The sequence below is a fragment of the Equus przewalskii genome, chromosome 1 (assembly GCF_037783145.1).
Source record: "Equus przewalskii isolate Varuska chromosome 1, EquPr2, whole genome shotgun sequence".
NCBI classification, from domain to species: domain Eukaryota; kingdom Metazoa; phylum Chordata; class Mammalia; order Perissodactyla; family Equidae; genus Equus; species Equus przewalskii.
The window spans coordinates 105,020,040-105,034,898 of record NC_091831.1 but is presented as its reverse complement, the minus strand read 5'-3'; the positions used below and the strand labels follow the sequence as shown (position 1 = coordinate 105,034,898).

General features: G+C 39.1%; 1 protein-coding gene across 14 annotated transcripts in view; it reads right to left on the bottom strand.

The window, feature by feature from the left end:
* LRRC28 (leucine rich repeat containing 28) overlaps positions 1-14,859 on the bottom strand; it is a 157,292-nt gene that overhangs the window by 11,926 nt on the left and 130,507 nt on the right. For 10 of the 14 annotated variants that reach the window (XM_008532916.2, XM_008532922.2, XM_008532918.2 and 7 more), the window contains 2 exons: positions 10,839-11,014; positions 9,049-9,208 (listed from right to left, as the gene is read on the bottom strand). In XM_008532916.2, the coding sequence (XP_008531138.2) occupies positions 9,049-9,208; positions 10,839-11,014 (336 nt within the window). The remainder of the gene's footprint in view (positions 1-9,048; positions 9,209-10,838; positions 11,015-14,859) is intronic. The other 4 variants (XM_070619663.1, XM_070619666.1, XM_008532920.2 and 1 more) reach the window with 1 other exon arrangement.

The following is a 14,859-nucleotide window of genomic DNA, read 5'->3' as shown; positions in this document are numbered from 1 at the left end:
GTCACCTTAAGAGGGTGCCAATGAATAGGCTTCTGCTGAAAGAAGAAAAAAAAAATCCCAAATACAAGTAAGCGAATAATGTCAGTATTACTAATATTAACTGGTTTCATAGCAGAAAGTAATACCCACAAAAAGCATAGGTAAGAAAACGCCATAAGTGATTTAACAATAATAGAATTAGATAGAAGAGATTATTTAAAAGTAAACTGCCAGTGAGTGGGAGAAGGAAGTATGAGGTGTTCTGAAAGACAAAGGGACAGTTCTGTAAGCCCTCTGACAACAGGTCTCTATCCCAAGGCAAAATTGTAACCCAGACATCTGGTCCTCCCATGTAATCACTCTGGCCTAAAAGACAAGAGAGAATTCCTGAAAGAACCAATCTCCGTAAACATGAGCTTGAAAGCAGCTGACTGAAGCCCCGGTGCCATCACCCACAGCAGTGCCCTGCCTGCAGTAGATGCTCACTGATGGCTGCTGACTGACTGGGCAAGTGAAGAAACGAGGGGATAAGTTCTTCTGAGACATCTGGAAGTAACTCTAAGGGCAATTTTTACAGAATGAGAAAAAAATCCTAAATTTCACATGGAACCACAAAAGATCCCAAATAGCTAAACAAAGCTTGAGAAAGAACAAAGCTGGAGGCATCACACTTCCTGATTTCAAAATATATTCAAATACAAAAGCTACAGTAATCAAAACAGTATGGTACTGGCATAAAGACAGATATACAGACCAACGGGACAGAACAGAGAGCCCAGAAAGAAAGCCACACATGCACAGTCAACTGATTTTCCATAAAGAAGCCAAGAATACACAATTGGAGAAGGACAGTCTCTTCAAAAAACAGCACTGGGAAAACTGGATATCCACAGGCAAAAGAACGAAATTGGACCCTATCCTAAACCATACACAAAAAATCAACTTAAAATGGATTATGGACTTAAAATAAGACCTGAAACTATAAAACTCCCAGAATAAAACATAGGAGAAAAGCTTCTTGACACTGGTATTGGCAATGATTTCTTGGATATGACACCAAAAACACAAGCAACCAAAGCAAAAATAAACAAATGGGATTATATCAAACTAAAAAGCTTCTATACAGCAAAGGAAACCATCAACAAAAGGAAAAGGCAACTTACGGAACGAGAGAAAACACTTGCAAGGGGTTTCCTTTGCAAATATTTGCAGGAAATATTTGATAAAGGGTTAATATCTGAAAAATATAAGGAACTCTTATAACTCAATAGGAAAAAAACAAATAATCTGATTTAAAAATGGGTAATGGGGGTGGCGCAGAGGTTAAGTTCGCACATTCCGCTTCAGCAGCCGGGGTTTGCCAGTTCAGATCCTGGGTGTGGACCTACGCACTGCTTGCCAAGCCATGCTGTGGCAGGCGTCCCACATGTAAAGTAGAGGAAGATGGGCATGGATGTTAGCTCAGGGTCAGTCTTCCTCAGCAAAAAAGAGGAGGATTGGCAGCAGATGTTAGCTCAGGGCTAATTTTCCTCAAAAAAAAAAAGGGTAATGTACTTAGACATCTCACCAAAGAAGACAAACAAATGGTCAGTAGGTACATGAAAAGGTTTTCTACATCATTAATCATCAGCGAAATACAAATCAAAACCACAATGAGGTATCACCTCACACCTGTTAGGATGGCTATTATAAAAAAAAAAAGAAACTAAAAAGACTAAAAATAACAAGTGTTGGCAAGGATGTAGAGAAATTAGAATCCTTGTACACTGCTGGTGGGAATGTGAAATGGTGCAATCACTATGGAAAACAGTATGGTGGTTCCTCAAAAAACTAAAAATAGAACTATCATATGATCCAGCAATTCCACTTCTGAGTATATATCCAAAAGAACTGAAATCAGGATCTCAAAGAGATACCTACGCCCCCCTGTTCGTTGCAGCATTATTCACAATATCCGAGATATGGAAACAACCTAAAAGTCCATCGACAGATGAACGGACAAAGAAAATATTCTATATACACACAATGGAATATTATTCAGCCTTAAGAACTAAGGATATCCTGCCATATGAAACAACATGGATGAACCTGGAAGACATTATGCTAAGTGAAATAAGCCAGTTACAGAAGGACAAATACTGCTTGATTCCACTTACATGAGATATCTAAAATAGTCAAACTCATAGAAGCAGAGAGTACAATGGTGGTTGCCGGGGTCTGGGGGAGGGAGAAATGGGAATTGTTGTTCAACAGGTATAGTTTCAAATTATGCAAGATGAGTAAGTTCTAGAGAGCTGCTGTACAATATAGTGCCTATAGTTAATATTGTATTGTGCACTTAAAAACTTGTTAAGACAGTAGATCTCATGTTTAAAGTTCTTACCACAATTTAAAAAAGAAAGAAATAGGGAGCACAAGTAATCAGACTCAATGGATCTTTAGCTAAGAAGTAAATGAAGAGATATTCTACTTTATCCTAAAATATTAACAAAAAATGGTCATTTCTAGTGGCAGTACTTTCATTTGATATGTTTTCCTTTTGCAGAATTGTACTTTCTAATTTTGCTTCGATGATAATGTATAAATTGAATAGATTTATTTTGCCCCTTCCAAAAAATAAAAATAAAAAAGAAACCACTGGTCTACTAATGTTTCAACAATTAAACATATTTTTAATTTCTAAAGCAATCTAGTTTGTTGTAAAAATTCAATACTACTCAAAGTAAACCACTGTTACTTTGGTGTGTGAGTCTTTGAGACTTTTCTATATATGTAAACAATTTAAACAATATTTATATTAAAAAAATACTACATATATATATATATTCACCCCCACAACTGACAAAAATTGGATCACACTATGCAACCTGTTTAAGAACATTTTTAACTAAACTTAAAAAATTTTTACACAGGAATCTTTCTTTTTCTTTTTTAACCTGTATAGTTTACAGGTTAAAAAACAAAGGGTTTTTAAAAAATCCCTCTAGATATATTATTTTTTTCAAATTATTGTTTTGTGTATTTGTAAAAATACCTCCTCGCTGAAAACATTCAAACGATTCTATAGTATATAGAGTTGAAAATTAAAGTAGCCCCCGACTACCCTGTAACCCCACATTTCTCCCTCCCAAGACAACCACAGTTAAGAACTGGACCTACATCCTGCGGGACTTCTTAGCACAGACACACACATATATATATGTATCTGGTTCAGAATATTGGAGGTTATCTTTATTTTGTATTTATGAGTACCATTTCAAAATTTCTTCATGCTATATAGTGATCCGCTTAGTAGCTAACGGCAGCATAGTGTCTAAAACAGATTTGGAGCCAGCTTGCTGGGATTCAAATCCCAGCTCTGCTATGAGACACTGGCCTAGTTTCTAATCTTCCTGGGCCTCAGTTCCCTCCTCCCCCACCTCCTGTAATATGGAGATTACATCAGGTTGAACCACATGGAAGTGCTGAGGCCTATGATTCACATGATTCAATCTAATAACAGCACCTATCTTACAGTACCAAGAGAAGTAATACAGCTCAACTTCCAAGCTGGATCTCTTGACCCCTGAGGCCAGTGAGCTCTTTCCATTCTAGCCCAGGGCCTCATTGCACAAAAGCAGAGATGTCACCACACCAGCACCCGAGTGTACACTGTAGTATCCGTTCTGGCTAAAACTTAACCCAGCAATATGGGAAGAACCATTGGGATTCTGGGCCATTTGCAATTCTTGTCTCAAAATGCCCTCGTGATTTAAGTGAGATCTTTTGAATGTCCGTGATGGTTAATTTCATGTGTGAACTTGCCTAGGACATGGTGCCCAGTTGTTTGGTCAAACACTAGTCTAGATGTTGCTGTGAAGGTATTTTTTAGATGTGATTAACACTTAAATCAGTAGACTTTGAGTAAAGCAGATTACTCTCCATAATGTGGGTGGGCCTCATCCAATCAGTTTAAGGCCTTAAGCAGCAAAGAAGTAGGACTTCTTCTTAAGACAGCAACATAGAAACCCTGCCTGGGTTTCCAGTCTACTGCCCTGTGGAATTTAGACTCAAAACTGCAACATCAACTCTTTTCTGAATTTCCAGCCTGCCAGTCTGCCTACGGCTCTGGACTTGCTAGCTCTCACAATCACGTGAGCTAAATCCTTAAAATCCACCAGTCCCTCTCTACCTATACTTATACATATAAGTTCTGTTTCTCTGGAGAACCCTAAGTAATACAGATTCAGCTACTGGGAAGTGAGATGCTGCTGTAACAAACACTTAAAAATCTAGAAGTGGCTTTGAAATTGGCTAATGGGTAGGGGCTACAAGAGCTCTGAGGTGGACGGCAGAAAAAGCCTAGATTGCCTTGAAGACACTGCTGGCTGAATTACAGACATTAGAGGAGATCTGGTGAGGGCTCACAAAGGAAAGAAGAGAGTTATCGAAAAAGCTTCTCTTGTCTCAGACAACACATACTGTCATGAGGAGAAGGTTGCTAGAAATACGAATATTAAAGGTGTTTCTGGTGAGGTCTCAGACAAAAATGAGGATCGTGTTATTGGAAACTGGAAGAAAGATAATCCTTGTATAAAGCACGGAAGACTTGACCAAAGTGTGTTCCGCGGGATGGAAAGTAGAACTCGTAAGGCTGACCCCGGGTATTCAGCTGAGGAGAGTGTTGAAGGTATGGTCTGATTTCTCCTTGCCGCTTACAGTAAAATGTTGAGAGGAGGAAGATAAATTGAGGGGCTCGGTAGGCAAGAAGGAATCTGAACTTGAAGAACGGGAAATTTCTCAGCCTATCCATATTGTAAAAAATGAGAAAACATGCTCTGGAGAGTAACCAAGGGTGTGGCTGGATAATCATTCATAAACATAGTAGGCGTGTGACTTGTGGACCAATCCACGATTTCAGCAGAAGCCTTGTCAGCTCGGACTGAAGGGGACAGAGTTGGGACATGATCAGGAAAAGCTGTCGGCTTCTGGGGATTCTGCAGGTAGGAAATGGGCAATAGAACCATCAAGAAAAGGGAAGAATGACCTGGGAGATGAGGCCACCTCCTCAATTCTAGGGAGGCAACTTCCTTGGTTTTAGAGGGCAGAGCCCCACCCAGGGCTGAAGGGGTGGGGCCACCACCCCCGTGGGCCTACAGGACAGAGCATCTAGCCAAAGAGGATTATTCTCAAATATTAAAATCTAATGGGATTATATACTGAATGCAGGGAAGTGGTCTGGTTTTATAGAATCACAGCTGGAGAGGAGTTTTGCCCTAGGACGAATTATACTGAGGTTTTACCCATACCTGATTTAAATGATATTTAAGATGAGGTTTTGACCTCATGAGTTGATGCTGGAATGAGTTAGGATTTTTGAGGTGTTGGGATGGGGTGAATTTATTTTGCATGTGAGAAGGACACGAATTTTTGGAGCCAGAGGGCAGATGGTTACAGGTTGAAGTATATCCCCCTAAATTCATACGTTGACGTCCTAACCTCCAATGTGGTGGTACTTGGAGATGAGCCTCTGGGAGATAATCAGGTTTAGATGAGGTCATGGGGATGGGGCCTGTATGATGGGATGAGCGTCCCTGTAAGAAGAGACACGAGAGAACTTGTGGTCGAGTGTGCTCATGTTCTCTCTGCCATGTGAGGCAGCAAGAAGGCAGCCATCTTCAAACCAGGAAGAGCCCTCACCACGAACTGAGCATGAGCAACCCTGATTTCAAACTTCACGTTTCAGAACTGTGAGAAAATAAATTTCTGCTGTTTAAGCCGCCCACTCTACAGCATCTTATTATGGAGGCCAGAGCAGAGTAATAGAGTGATAGAGTGATCTTCTTTGGAAACAGGACCATTGCAGGTGAAATCAGTTAAGTTAGGAAGAGGTCATTACGGCCATAACGCAATATCACTGGTGTCCTTATAAGGAGGGGAAATTTGGACACAGAGACAGACACACACAGAGAGAAGATGGTGTGAAGAGATGAAGGAAAAAGGTGGCCACCTACAAGACAAGGAGACGGGCCTGGACAGACTCTCCCTCCCAGCCCTCAGAAAAACCAATGCTGCCAACATCTTGATTTCAGACTCCCAGCCTCAGAGCTGTGAGACAGCAGATTTCTGTTGTTTAAGGCCCCAGTTTTGTGGTATTTTGTTGCAGCATGCCTAGCAAACGAAGACAACATCCCTGAAAAACCTTGGGTAGCCCAGTTCATAGAACCAGGGAAATGTGGAACTTGGGAGACAAGCCAGACACATACTGTCACACTAATAAGTAATCCTCCAGGTTAATGTTCTCTGTTTTAATAAATGAACAATAAGTTTTGGGAAGGAAAACTTGCTCTGCCTATAATGTGTAAAAGTCATGAATATACTAGCCATTCTTCTCTGCCACAGATATTTGAAGGTTTGGGTATTTATTGTTTATGCAAAATACTGTAATTTCTTTTTACCTCACTCTGTATGAAATTTAGGTTGGAACTAACACTTGTATGGAACTTTGTATTTTAGAAGAGTATTCAACATGTTCTTTTAAAATAATGCCAGATGTCCACATTAATTTAGATATTGGCTGATACAATGTATTGTTTTATGATAAGCAATGTAAACTAAATCGAATATATTAGAAAGCTTAAAAATATTATCCAGGCCTTTTAGAGTTTCTGATATTAAAAACGTTAATTTTATTTTCAGCAATAAGCTGCTGAGATTCAAATATTTGGTTTTCAGTCACAAAAGAAAGCACTTTAAAGACTATGGTAGAAACTGAAGTCAATGCTTTTAATATAATCTCCATAGCAACACGGGAAGGAGCAAAGTCTGGTGGGCAAAATGAAAGCCACAAACTCTCATTTTCAGACCCTACCATTAACTCCCCACAGAAAGCCATGTTTATATCTTGACATTTCATCTTTGCTATAAACACAGCCACTTCTGGCTTTTGCTCAACAAAAAGACATTGCTTAAGTCCTATGTATTGAATGAATACTTTTATATTTATGTTCTGAAACAATAATAAGATTATTCACACTGAATTTCTAGGTTGTGGCAGAGAAATAAGTTGCAGTAAATGCAAATATTGAATACGTTCCCCAAATTTTGTACAAAGATAACACAAAAATGACTTCATTTGAAAGATCTACTTTATTTTCAGAAATTGCCATGATAAAAAGAAAGTTTATCTTTTTAAATAGGTATTTGGAATTTTATGAGCTACTAACAGAGCATCCTGACTATACTGAATTGTTGTCGTTTTCATATTTTCAGTAAGGAAACGTCTTCTATAGGAAACTGTATAATAACAATGCATGAGGATTTTACTATAGTTTAATGAATTAGTTAAGATTTTCCTATGATATCTCACTAATATGAAGATTATTTGCTAAAAATATACACAAAAAGAAGAAATTTAAAAAAGGCTTTGAGGGCTGGCCTGGTGGCATAGTGGTTAAATTCACATGCTCCACTTCAGTGGCCTGGGGTTCTTGAGTTTGGATCCAAGGCGTGGACCTACACACCACTTCTCAAGCCCCGCTGTGGTGGCATCCCATATACAAAATAGAGGAAGACTGGCAACAGATGTTAGGTCAGGGCCAATCTTTCTCACCAAAAAAAAAAAAAAAAGAGCCCTGAGCTATAAAAATAGATTTAACATAAATATTATTACATGACAGGCACCATCCTGGGCTCTTTACATGAATAGTCTCATTTAATCCTCACAATGACCTTATTAAATAGATATTATTATGCTCATTTTATTGATGAAAAGACGAAGCTCAGAGATGTTTAGTAATTTGCCCAAGGTCTACAAGTGGAGGAGTCAGAATCAGGGCCTGTGCACTTGACCCCTATGCACTACTGCTTCTCATAAATGTGTCTATTTCATTTGTTAATTTTATTCATGTTGTAATACACTCAGACGCTGACTCAGTCCTTGTAACTCTCATTTAAATGGAATTCCGCTAAATGTGTTCATCTGATCACACAGGATTAGAAGCAGCAAATGAGAAAGGCTGGGAGGAGGGCTTCTGTGAGCAGGCACAGTAAAGCAGGAAACATTAAAAATATAGAAAGTTGAAACAGGAACTGAAAGTATAGCAAAATAGGATTATTCAGGGTAAGAAAAAGATAAATGCAGTTTTGGAAGGGAGTGGGTAGAGAGTTGGAGATGTAACGACCAAGTGTTGAGCACCCGCTATGTGCCAGGTGTTTGCCTCCATTGCCTGCTAATCCTCACTCAGGCACCCCCAGCAGGCTGCTCTAGCCCCTGCTGCAGCCCAGGGAGGCTCAGCGCCCTGCCCACACTAGCTCTTGTTCTATAAATGTGATTACAAAGGAAACGCTTCTTGGCACTGAAGAGGGGTAACAAGTTATCTGGAAAATTTACTAACCTAAAATACCACAGTTGATGGATAAGTAAGGTATTATAGTACTTTTTTTCTACTTTGACAAATGTGAAGTTAGAAAATCCTAAATTTAGAAAATCTATAAGCTAAGGTTGTGCCAATGGGGGATTTTTCATTTGATGTCCTACTTTAAATTTTGTCTCGTATTCTTTTTTTAAACTACCAGTATGGTGGTTTTTACTTAGTGAACATTCTTAGCAAATTCAAGGCATTGCACCAAGAAATAGAGAGTGGCAAGAGAACGTCATTTGGAAGGGTTAGAAATTCCAAACAGAAACACACACACAGTCCAGCCACACACTTTTAGTTAGCAACGCCAATTAAATAGAGGGTTGGGTTCGTCCCATTATGTAACAAATATTTTGTTCTTACATTCCTTATTGCCTAAAGACTATTGTGAATAGGGGAACAGCAGGAAAACACTCCTGCAAAGAATGAGGGAGTCTAAATAATATATACAATAAAACTGTTGTGTATATGACCAAAAAAGTAATATAGGGAAGTCCACTTTTCTTGTGATGCTGAAAATGTGCATTTGTTTCATTAGCTGTATCTCAGGAAGCACTCTATGTCCCTTTACAGCTGCTGACTTAACAGGACTTCCGTGCACGTCCTCTGCCCCTCCCTGTACTCCCCCCCCGCCCTGTGTAAGCCCTCGTGCCCACTTCGGCATGATTACCCCTGGTGCAGCCCTGCCATCGGCGTCTCTCTCATGGGAAAGAGCTTGGGGTAGACAATTGTAAACATGGGCTCGCTACACAGGTGACAGTGCCCCAGGGGGCAGTGCAGCAGCTCCAGGAGACTTCTGGGTAAGGAGATTGGAGACAGAAAGTTCAAATCTGGAACACAAGAGAAAATCATGCGTGAATGAAACATCATATTTCCTTAAACTAGGCTTCTTAAAATATTTCTCTCTGTTACCAAGTAAGTTCAGTTAGTTAAAAGTACTGCACGTTGAAAATTCTGTTATCCGATAGGCAGTGAATAAAAATGTAACCATTTGGAAAAGAAAGCTGTTTTTTACATTTTTGATAGTAAGAGAAAACCCAAATCTACTCTTTTAAGGATAACGGGAAGCTGTCCTGTGGTAAAGGAAGGAAAGAATAAGACCAAATACTACTTAAGAGCAAAGATCAAAAAGGCATTAATTTACCCAGAGAGGGTTTGTAAACTTCTAAAAGAGACAGAGAAGGACTGGCTGGGACAGAAGACTAAAACTGACTTTCATTAAGTTCTTTCTAAATCTATTGGGCGGTTAGTATCACTCAGGCTAAAGTTTCTATTTACTGAAAAGAATGAAAAGGGAAAACAAAGAAATAAAAGAAAATGAAAAATAATGAAACCAAGCTTTTCCTGGTCTCACTCCCATGAGCTGTCATTAATAAAAAACAGGATGCTTCCTTCCCAGCTTAGCTGAGCTACACAAAAGAAACACTTAGAGCAAAACATCCCAGGGGCCCAGGCAATCTTGAGCACAAACGTACACTGGGTTGCTACTGAAGGTAAACATCCAGTGGAGAGACAAATGGTCATAAGGAGGGGAAACTTAAAAATCATTGACTCATCTTTGGGAAGGAAATACAAGTTAACTTACCATCTTTGATACCCATCCAGACTTATCAATAAATATTTAGAAAAACGTAATTTACTCATAGGTGAACAATTATAATTTTCTGTTTAGTTTTAAAAAACTTAACTTTGTACTAGACATTCCTTGAAGGTTAATGTTAGACATTTCTGTATGCAACTTTTTTTTTAAAGCAAAGACAAAACATTTAGTAGTTTTAAAAACACTTAAAATGTATTTTTATTATTAATATTGCCTAGTGCTTTCTTAAAGCATCTCAGATATTCACTCCACAACACCTATGAAATCTACACACCACCAAATCCTTTCCAAACCAAGAGCTGGCAGGCTGTGGGAATACTGCCCAAAGCTCCTGATACTGCTTCCCCTCGGGGACATACATTTCTCAGACACGAGGAGGCTGCAAGGCAAACCTGCTCTGCTGAGAGAGGAATCCAACTTTGCTTTAAGGATAAGATCTTGGTGAATTTCTTCCTACTGAAGAAAGTGCCTCTGCCAGCCTTCTCACTTCCACCAAATAAACGTTGCCAAACACCAATTCCCTTCATTTAAACCACATAGTTTAACTTTTAACCTCTGTCCTTTGTGACTGAAGACCATATTTTAATGAATGCTTCTCTGTGTCTGTAGGGAGAGCTGAAAGGATCAGTGTTGATAAAATATTAAAAATTTTTTCCTTATTAAAAAAAAGTCCCATTGCACAACAGTGAATGTACTTAATGCCACTGAACGGAACCCTTAAAAATGGTTAAAATGGTAAATTTTATGTTATGTACATTTTACTACAATAAAAAAAATGAACACCAAGATAGGCAGCATAAAACACAATTTCTAAGTCCACGGAATAAGGGGCAGAAAAAAACAAGAAAAGTCCTATGTACCCTTTAGGAAACTGTGGTAGGTGTGATGCAGACTCCTCATGGCCAGCTCTTGCAGAGGCAGGACGCGATCCTTCTCTGTCCCGATGGCCTTCACCTCGGCAGGGAGGAAAACAGTTAGTTGCCCTGATGAAAAGGAAAGCAGCTTCACCTCGGAAACTTGAATGGGAGCACCACAGCTGCAGAAAGACACATGTTCACAGCAGTATCAGCAGAAAGGAAAAGAATATATGTGCCAATAAAAACGTGTTCATCAAAATATACATTTACAACCTTAAGACACTGCTGAACTGCCAGAATTCTTTTCAAAGTGAACAGATGCTATCCCGGGTTCCTTAGTAAAACCTGGCACAAAAACCTAAACTCATCAGTTGGAACTGACCTAAATCACTGCTGAGGTCCAGGCACTTCCAGGAAGAGCAAACTTTGAAGGAACTTTCGTTCGTAGGATCTACACAATTTGCTTTGTAAGCTCTATTTATCCTTATTACCCCTTCCAGGTTGACGTTTATCGAAATTTTCAAAATTAAAAGGAAAAAAGAGCACTGTGTTAAGTTGTAGTACCTTGCTTTAATAGAATTTTTGTGTGGAAAAAACCCCTACAAAGCAAACAGATTTTTAATGGTAAAAGATAACTTTATTGGCTCCTTCCATAAACTTGTGGGGAAAATATTCTTGGCAAAGCCCATGAATAAGCCAAGTCACACCCTATTCCCTGCAGCCACTCATAAGCAGAGGCAGAGTCGTCCTTGTTCCTTCAGCTGCAGGGTTACCAGGCCTCAGGAGTCCCACCAATCTCTCTGTACCGCCTGTTTGAGACCACCAGGTGACCTAAATGCCTCGACACTTCTCTTCTCTCATGACAAACAGGGGCCAACAAACCGTGGCTCTCTGGACACAACATGAGATAATCTTTCTCACCTCAACTAGAAACAAGCATTGAAGGAGAGGGCACTGGACTGGAAGCCAGAAGCCCTTGGCTCGTTTGCTCATTAGAAGTTGCTTCATTTGCTCACCCCTTCTATCAGAAAACGTTTCCAGAGCATCTACTATATGGCAGTCAGTCAAGATACTTAAATTAAAAAAAACAAGATGACTCCTTTCCCTTGGAAAATGTAATAATTACAATCTAATTGGTCTAATGTTGCATCAGAGAAGGAGTGACTGACTCTGTCCAGAGAACTGGGGAAGATTTTACAGAGGAGACAATATCTGACCTATAACACAACTAACTTCATTCAATCAATTTCTCCATCTGGCTCAAGGAAAAGAATCTCAGAGGGCCACCCTGGGCCCCCCTACTAGGCAAAATCCATACCCCAAAGGGAACCGCTATTCCAAATTCTAACATTATAGTTCGGTTTTGCCTTTTTCAACAGCAAGAAATATTCTGTATCTGACTCCTTTTGTCAACATTACATTTCTGGGATTCATCCATGTTGCTGTGTGTACTGTAGTTTATTCATTTTCATTGCTATGTAGTAACTGATAAACACTTGGGCTATTTCCAGTATGGGTCTATTATGAACATTTTTGTGTATATTATTTGACACATATGAGCATACAATTCTGCTAGATAGATATGTAAGATCAGAATTGGGCTTATTATAGTGAAAACAGGCAGACAATAAAGAGATAAATAAATAATAAAATAAAGTGAGAGCTGTACCACTGTAGATAGCATAATCAAAGAAAGTCTTTCTGAGGAGGTGACACTTAAGCAGAGATCTGATCGAAGAGAAGAGTTGACTTAGGGAAGAGGGACTCAGCCATAGTCTGATAGGCACCCTAAATTGAAAACAAAGAACTAAGAGTTCAGGGAGTCCAAAGCAGCTAGAGTTCACAGGACAGAGAAGCTCAAAGGAGGGAGAGGCACAGAGAGAGGACTCTGGAGATCTGTAGAAGGTCTTCCTTGAGTATTCAGATGAGTAGTGACCAACATACGCATGTGAGGAAGCTACCGGAGGCTGGAGAAAGAACCAGCTGAAAAGATTAAAGGTAATAGTGCCCAGCACACACACAGTGTTGAAAATAATGCCTGTTCTTATCAGTCAGATTTGAACCTCATAGTTCAAGGGGCATTGAAAAGAGTGCACAGAAGCATCTTACGTCAGCGTGGGGAATAGTCAGCACTAGACTGAACACCATTCCATTCACACCTAATAAATCCTAAAAGCCATATCAAACTGTTTCCAATTAACCTGATTGTGTCCCAGAACATACAGCAAGAATAGTTACATGAATACAAAAATATCCACCAATCAACATGGTAAAATTCACACTGTATAGCACCCAGTCAAAAATTATCAGGCTCTCCAATAAGCAGGAAAATATGACCTATAATGAGAAGGAAAATCACACAACTGAAACCAATCAAGAACTGCTAGATGTTAGAACTGGAAGAAAACATCATTATAATAATTACAATTACTGCATAGAAGGATATGTTACATTCATAGTTGTTGCCTAAGAAGCTAGAAATAAGAGAGCAAATTAAACCCTAAGTAAACAGAAGAAAAGAAATAATAAAAACCATCAAGAAAATCAATGATGTAGAAACAAGGAAGAAGACAGAGAAAAATCAACGAAAACAAAAGCTGGATCTTTGAGAAGATTGATAAAATTGATAAATCTCTGACAAGACTAATCAGAGAGAAGACACAATTTACCAATATCAGGAATGAGAAAGGAGACATTTGCCCAGTTTCTACAGGCAATAAAAAGGTAATAAGCAACTTTATGCCAATACAAAGTCCTTGAAGGACAAAAACTACCAAAGCTCACTCAAGAAACAGAAAGTTGAACAGCCTATATTTACTAAAGGAGTTGAATTTGTACTTAAAAGGTTGAAATACTTCCCAACTCATTCTATGAAGCCAGCGTTATCTTGATACCTAAACTAGACACACACTATACAAGAGACACAAAAACCAGTATCACTCATGAACATAGTTGGAAAAAGTCTAAACAAAATTTTAGCAAATCAAATTCAACAATGTATAAAGTCAGTATGACCATATGAGGTTTATCTTACTCATCAAGATTCCATTAACATTAGGAAACCAATGTAAATCACTACAGTGGTCCCCCCTTATTCATCGTTTCACTTTCCACAGTTTCAGTTAGCTGTGATCAATCATGGTCCAAAAAGATTAAATGGAAAATTCCAGAAATAAAAAAGTCATAAGTTTTAAACTGCATGCAATTCTGAGTAGCATGATGAAATCTCATGCCATCCCACTCTGTCCCATTTGGGACATGAATCATCCCTTTGTCCAGTGTAACCTCACTGTAATGCTCCTTGCCCATCACTTAGTAGCCCTCTTGGTTACCAGGTAGACTATTGTGGTATCACAGTGCTTGTGTTCAAGTAACCCTTATTTTACTTAATAATGGCCCCAAGTGCAAGAGTAGTGATGCTGGCAATTAGGACATGCCAAGAGAAGCCCTAAAGTGTTTCCTTTAAGTGAAAAAGTAAAAGTTCTTGACTTAATAAGGAAAGAAAAAAATTGTATGCTGAGGTTGCCAAGGTCTATGGTAACTTTTATTATAGCATATTGTCATAATTGTTCTATTTTATTAGTAGTTATTGTTGAACCTTTTTTTTTTTTTTAAAGATTGGCACCTCAGCTACCAACTGTTGACAATCTTCTTTTTTTTTTCCTCCTTCTTCTTCTCCCCAAAGCCCCCAATACATAGTTTATATTTTACCTGTGAGTGCCTCTGGTTGTGGCATGTGGGATGCCACCTCAGCGTGGCCTGATGAGTGGTGCCATGTCCATGCCCAGGATCTGAACTGGCGAAAACATGGGCCGCCGAAGCGGAGTGTGTGAACTTAACCACTCAGTCACGGGGCTGGCCCCTGGACACATATTCTTAATTGTTTAAAACTTTTGTGTGCATTGTAAGATATTTAGCATCCCACCATATGTCAGCGGAGACTCCAGGCATTTAAAAAGCCAACTCCCCCCTGCCCCCACCAACTTATACACATTTCCAAATACCCTTGGGTGGAGAACTATTC